General features: G+C 33.7%; 1 protein-coding gene across 2 annotated transcripts; it reads left to right on the top strand.

Annotated features, from left to right (window-relative positions):
* Positions 1–3,620: 3,620 nt before the first annotated feature.
* On the top strand, positions 3,621–5,367 carry LOC129300276 (auxin-responsive protein IAA20-like). 2 transcript variants are annotated; one of them, XM_054938819.1, is made up of 5 exons: positions 3,621–3,888; positions 4,011–4,270; positions 4,369–4,450; positions 5,065–5,142; positions 5,233–5,367. In XM_054938819.1, exons 1-4 carry the CDS (start codon positions 3,638–3,640, stop codon positions 5,114–5,116), a joined length of 645 nt encoding a protein of 214 aa, XP_054794794.1. In that variant the 5' UTR covers positions 3,621–3,637; the 3' UTR covers positions 5,117–5,142; positions 5,233–5,367. The 2 variants fall into 2 exon arrangements, with proteins under 2 accessions (XP_054794794.1, XP_054794795.1); XM_054938820.1 differs by lacking the exon at positions 5,065–5,142 and having other exon boundaries at positions 5,233–5,338.
* The last annotated feature ends 1,180 nt before the right edge of the window (positions 5,368–6,547 follow it).

The following is a 6,547-nucleotide window of genomic DNA, read 5'->3' as shown; positions in this document are numbered from 1 at the left end:
TTAATATACTTTTATAACAAAACAAAAATTATACTTGTATGTTCATGCTGAAACCAAATTCATGAAATGCAAAGTAATAATGCATGTATAAAGGTTAGGCATAACCTTGACCTGGTGGTCTAACCAAGCCAACTTCAGAACCAACATTGCCCTTTTATAGAGAACCGAACCATTTGTTAAAAATTAATGATTTGGCCAAAAACTACACAAAAAAACTTTTGATTGAATACTTATATATGTACGTCACTTTCCATCCCCAACTCTTCCGTGTCTGCAAATGAAAGTTGCTTGGCGAAGAAATTGGCAATCAGTGGGGACCCACGACCCACGACCCAACCAATCATCAATAAATAATACTTTCAAAAGCAATTGAAAATGGGGCAAAATGCATTGAGTGCTTCCTATCAGTGTTTGTTATGCGTTGATAATTCTCTCCATTTGACCTAAAAACAGAGACAGCCAACACAACCACAAAACACAGGGAGGACTCTGAGATGAACCAACACTGTTGTGATTAACACGGAAGCTTTGATGGCGACTCGCCTACAAATCTCAACCACCCAAAAGGAAGGGAGCTTATATACATAGAAACACTTAGTATGAGTTCGAAGACAAGGTGGTCCTGTGCCCTGTGAAGTTGGACCATTGGGACACGTGGGCTTCCAAGTCGGTGTTAACTGGGTCTCTCGTGTCATGCATACCACTGGACGAAGAAGAATTTGGGGGGGGGGGGGGCGAGAGAGAGAGAGAGAGAGAGAGGGCATGGGATAGCTACAGCGCTCCAGGTGGGTCGTGAGGTTGTTGGGTTGGAGTGGGGATGGGATCACGTGGAATCCGCGTGCCTTTCATTTCTTCCTGCCAATCGCTGACACCAACTCTTTCTGAAATCTGAGTCTTGTTTCGTGGCCGCCGTGTTTGGACCCTGGCTTCCTGCCGGGGCCATCTTCTATTAATTCCTTTTTTATTGCTTTAATCAACTCACTTTTTTAACCTCTCTCTCTCTCTCTCTCTCTCTCTGGGGTTCGCCCTAATAGCCTGTAAAGTACATTCAGACCCATGGTTTTGTGAAATACTGAAATTCACAGTAAATGAAGATTTGTTAGGTCTGAAACCGGTGTAGCACCTCAAGCACGCATCAAGTGTGCCGGAGAAACTGGTCTTCAATCAAAGCATTATGAATCTCAAGATCTTTTACCTCAATTCTCTTAAATTACCGAAACTAAACTTGTAAAATGGAGCTCAGATCACTGAGAAATCGAGTTGCATTAATAGATCTATGGCAAGTACGAGGGTTGCACTAACAAGAAATACAGAAGTCCTAGGAACTAAATTTGAAGTGAGCCGGGTAAACTCGAGTCTCAAATTGTTTTTTCTTCAGACGGTTGAATTTTTCTAAATTATTGTATATATTGGTATTAATCTTGACTCGTTGTCAAAAAAATTTCTTCAATTACCCCATATATTGGTAAAGATGAGTATGCTTACTAGTTTACTGCTACACTTCAAATCCTTCTTACAGCAATTCAAAGAAAATATCAATCAAGTATTAGATTGGAAAGTCATGAAGCTGAAGTGTGCGACACATAAACAAGATTCAAACAAGTAGCACAATCAGGACCCAGAAAACAAGAAATCATATGGGGAACCTATGCTGTGTTACTTTATTGAATGTGTTGATGTTTTTTGGATCATTTCCTTGGGGCCGATAGGGCAAGTTTGGATCATGAATCTCTAATTGTCGGTTACTCTTGTCCACCTTTGGTTCCCACTGTCTCTGTGTCTGATTTTGACACTAACACGTGTATGAGATCCATGTTATTCTATATTGTTCATTATTATTAATTATTATTGTGCGTCTCAGAGATCAAGAATCTATCAAGGGCTTATATTATCCTGCATGAAAGTTCTCCCAGAATCCCAAGCGCATGCTTTGATCTTGCTGCTAAATTGTATATTTCCTTGAAGAATCCATCAAGGACTTATATAAGGTGACCATCATCGACAAATACCTAAAGCCGGATTTGTAACTTGCAAAGTTGTTATGTACATACATTTTGGTCTCGGAGATATTTTTGGAATTTTCTTTCTAATTAGTGCACTGTGCGCATCAATATCAAGCGATGTATAATAAAATGTAAAAAAAAAATTGTTTCCTCAATCACTGTTTAATTTATATGTCTAAAAAATTGAGAGCTATATTTAAAATCAGAGAAAGTACAAGAAATCACCTAATTGGTAAATAATAAACTATGAAACTTATCTTAAACTCCATACATACTGTATCATGGTTAAAATGAAAGTTAGTGGAAAGAAAATTAAATTTGCCTGTATCTTACTATTTGTGCATTGATTTGATATGTTCTTGTACTGTACTAATTATAAAAATTTATTCTTTTTCACTACTAAATAAAGGTAAGGATGGATTTTCAAAATTTTGAATTTTTAAACTATAAGTTTACAATATTAAAAAAAATAAAAATAAGGGGACAAAAGATGTGTACCTGCACACACACTGTCATCCTTTTACTGTCTCCATCTCAAACTATAAAATATTTTTAAAAAAATTAACATTTTAAAATATAAAATACTTTAATAAAAATAGATTGAAAAAATTGGTAAAAAGAACCTTGTTGAAAGAAAAATTAGTCCCAAAGACCAAATGTAATATTTATTCATTAAAAAATATGTACAAATAACCAAAATATCCCTCTCTTTAAACCAATAAAATTGAAAAAAAAAATAAAAACTGTTTGTTCAACACTTGCACCCCAAACAAAGGCTTTTGACTTGGGGTGCAAGGCCTTTGGGTTGGGTACAAGACTTCTGACTTGAGATGCAAGATTTCTAGATGGGGGTGTAAAAGTTTTGGTTTGGAGTGCATGTGTTGAATATGTAACTTTTATTTTCTTTTTTTCAATTTCATTGGTTTAAAGAAAGGGGTACTTTATGGTCATTTGTAATATTATATTGTGTTTGGTCCTTATGACTAATTTTCCTTTCAACAAGGTCTTTTTTATTAATTTTTTAATAAAATTTTACTAATGATACTTTTTTAATATTATCTTTCTTATCATATTCTCTCTCTTTAATATTCTTTCATGAATGAAACATTAAATGAAGGGCGGTAGAAGTTTATAATTTTATTTTTTAAAAAATAAAGTTGTGGAATGTATTTAATAAGTTTTATTGACAAAAATAATTTTATATAAAAGTGTTATATAATTTAGGATGAAGGAAATAGTTTTTATCATTATTTGTCTACCTTTTCTTTTTAAAAAAAAAACCCTGATTTCTTAATCAAGGTATCTAGTTGGGAAACATTTTCTTGCGTAGAGCGAACAAGAGCACGAATTGCTTGTGATTCTGGGGTTGGATCACAGGCTTTGCGAACTATCAATATCATTAATTTTATATTTATTTTGATTGTTATTTAATTTTGCTGAGGAAAATCAGAAAACAAATATTGAAGCTTCAAGGTCAAGCAGACACTTCGGTCGGCTCAAAGCCCTACATGGACAATGACACTTCAACGTCCTGTTCCCTCCCTCTTTCTCTGTTAAGTTTAAAAGCCATTCTCCCTGAAATCTCGCATCTCTTAAATCCTCTCTCACATAGTTTGTTTCTTCTTTCTTCTTGCATGGACCTTCAATTAGGCCTCTCTCTTCCAACCCTCAGTACTTCTTCTGCCTCTGATTCTGATCATCTCTCTCCCCACTCTCTCAGAAAACGTAGTTTCAGTGATCTCCTTCACCATGGCAGACTTAGAGACGACAACCACCACCATGACGTCGGTCTGCTTCCGACACTGCCTCTCCTTCCTTTAACCCCTACCCGTGAAGCTGACAACCTCGACGACGACCTCCATACCAGCTGCTCCATTGTCACCAAGTACGTTTATCCCCTAATACTTCAATTAATTTGGTTTTTAATGATCTGAAGAGACACGCGCACACATATTTATAAATACATACACGCACGCACTGATACTTGCATGTGGATGAATCGATCAGAAACGATGGGGATGATGGTGGAGAATCTGCAGCAGTAGGGTGGCCACCCATAATGTCACAGAGGAAGAAGCGTCAGTTTGAAGGCGATGGCATGGTGGGGATTCGTCATAAACGTGGTTCTGTGGATCCTCTCAGAGAATCTGAAGCGTTGTACGTGAAGGTAACGATGGAGGGAGAAGGAATTGGACGAAAGATTGATCTCAGCTTGCATCATTCTTTTCACAAGCTGAAGGAAACCCTGATCGCCATGTTTGGAAAATGTATCTACTTTAGCCCACACTAATAACTATTAACTAATATTAAGTTGTGTTTGAAAGGATTAAATAGTGACTGCAATTGAACTGATGATATAAAACAGGTCATCGCCATTCAGACTGTTATCTATTAGTCTATCAGGACAGTGATGGTGACTGGTTGCTTGCAGAGGATCTGCCATGGAAGTAAGCGCGTCTGCTTATTTTCTTTACGCATTGGTTTAGTAAACTCCGTCCATGCTTAATTTTATAGTTGGCACTGAATCCGGATAAAACAAGAGGATTGAATTATATATACTTTCAATAGCTAACATAAAAAACTCTATCAAATTATGATTATGGACTCAATGCTTAAGTAGTATAGTAGTATATTCTCACGGGAACCTGATTTACTGAACATGAAAACACAAGATCAAAATCAAAGTATGAAAATATAAAAGCCAACTATTGTTTAATTAATTTGAGTCTAAGGGTGACAGTAAATCAGTAATTAAGTATCCCTATCAATGAAAATTTTACATGTATCATGTTCTTTTGTTATATATATTTTGATTGATGCAGTATGGATAGTCTTAAGCCTGAATTAATTTTTTTTTAATTGGTACTATATACAGACAAACACACGCAATTAGCAATAGTAATGAACTTATTTTTTGCAGAAAAAATGAAATAAATTTAGATTAGCTAGGTCAGAGTGTATTTTTAATGTTTTGATTTTATTTAAAATTTTAATTCTGATTGTTGATTTTATGTAATTTTAATTTAATTATTTCGAACTTTATTTTATCTTTTAATTTCAGATTTTTTCCCTTGCTATCCGTTATATTTCCTATGCAAATAATTTGCACGTAATCCGAAATGAGTTAGTCATGAATCAGGTAATGTATCTCCTTGAGTATATTTTTTTAATATTTTTATTTCAACGGATTAAAATAAATTAATTAATGTTGAAATGTGTGGTTGTGCAGAAACTTCCTCGAGTGTGCTCAACGTCTCAAATTGCTAAAGAGAACGAGTTAAATTCAACAAGTCCTGACCTTTCCTTCAGACTCAATGTCAACTGTAATTAAATCCATAAATATGGAATTATCTTTAACTTCAATATTCTTTATGTTCCTTTAAACACCTTTGTCTTCTTTCTCTCTCTCCCTACTCATCAATCTTTTAGAGGACTTCAAAATTTTCCAAACAAGAAAACTACCATTAATCGCGAGGCATGAATCATATTACTCCAATGAACGTATTTTGAAAAAGTAAATTAATTGAAATTAAAATATGATTAAAAATAAGGGGAAATGAAAACAACAATTAGATGCGAAAAGTTAGTTGTTGGGTGTTAGCTAGTGGTTAGTCAAAAATTACGAAGGAATGGAAATAGATATTAAAAGTTCTATTTAAAAATAGTTATCTTTCATAATTTTAATTTGTTTCTAAAGATAAATAATATAAATATTAATTTAGATAGTTATAAATTAAGAATTCTCAACTACAAATTAGAAATACTATAAGAACTATTTGTACTTTCACTCCATATGTCGAATCTTTGTGCTAAACTAGTCCAATCAACAATAAATTAGCGGCATCTCTAAGGCACTACAACATTTTTTGCTCTAACAATTTTGTCTAAAAGTGCTACCTAATGTGAGCACCAGCAACAATTTTTACATGTTGATATTGTTTCCCTACTTTATGCAACAAAATTTTGGCAATAATTCTCAAGTGTTGCAATAAAGTTTTTGAATAAACAACATAAAAATTTTTGCCTATAAAGAATATTTAATGAAAATATTTCAAAACTATTCCCCATTCTTTGGATGCTCTAAATCTCCTAAGTCAAGATTTTTTAATGGATCATCTCTTGAGAAATCTTATGCTAGAGATTCAAGAGCTATTATACGATGGAAGAGACATTTCATTTCATTGTTATAACAAGGAGGCCGTTATATGCACTGATTATATGGCAAAGAATGCTTATTCTAATGTGCCTGGAATAGTTCTCGTCCACTTCGTCCCATGGGGATGTTCAGAAAGATTCCTTGAAAACCAAAAACAAATTACTCATCGAGAGTGTTATTTATGTTTAGAACTAAGTTTATATTTTTACCTTTCAAGCCTTTGTATCTCAAAAAAAAAAAAAACAATTCCCTATTCTAATAAGCAACAAGAATATAAATGTTGTTTATAGATCTTCTTTTTGACAACATTTAAGAATTGTTACTTATTATTTTCTACACATAAAAATTTATTTTTATAATTTTTCTATAAAATTTTATTTATTTATTC

The sequence above is a fragment of the Prosopis cineraria genome, unplaced genomic scaffold, assembly GCF_029017545.1.
Source record: "Prosopis cineraria cultivar Desert tree isolate PC_DT_omini unplaced genomic scaffold, ASM2901754v1 PC1513, whole genome shotgun sequence".
Taxonomy (NCBI): domain Eukaryota; kingdom Viridiplantae; phylum Streptophyta; class Magnoliopsida; order Fabales; family Fabaceae; genus Prosopis; species Prosopis cineraria.
Note: the sequence above shows the minus strand (reverse complement) of the source record. Positions and strands in the feature narration are given on the sequence as shown.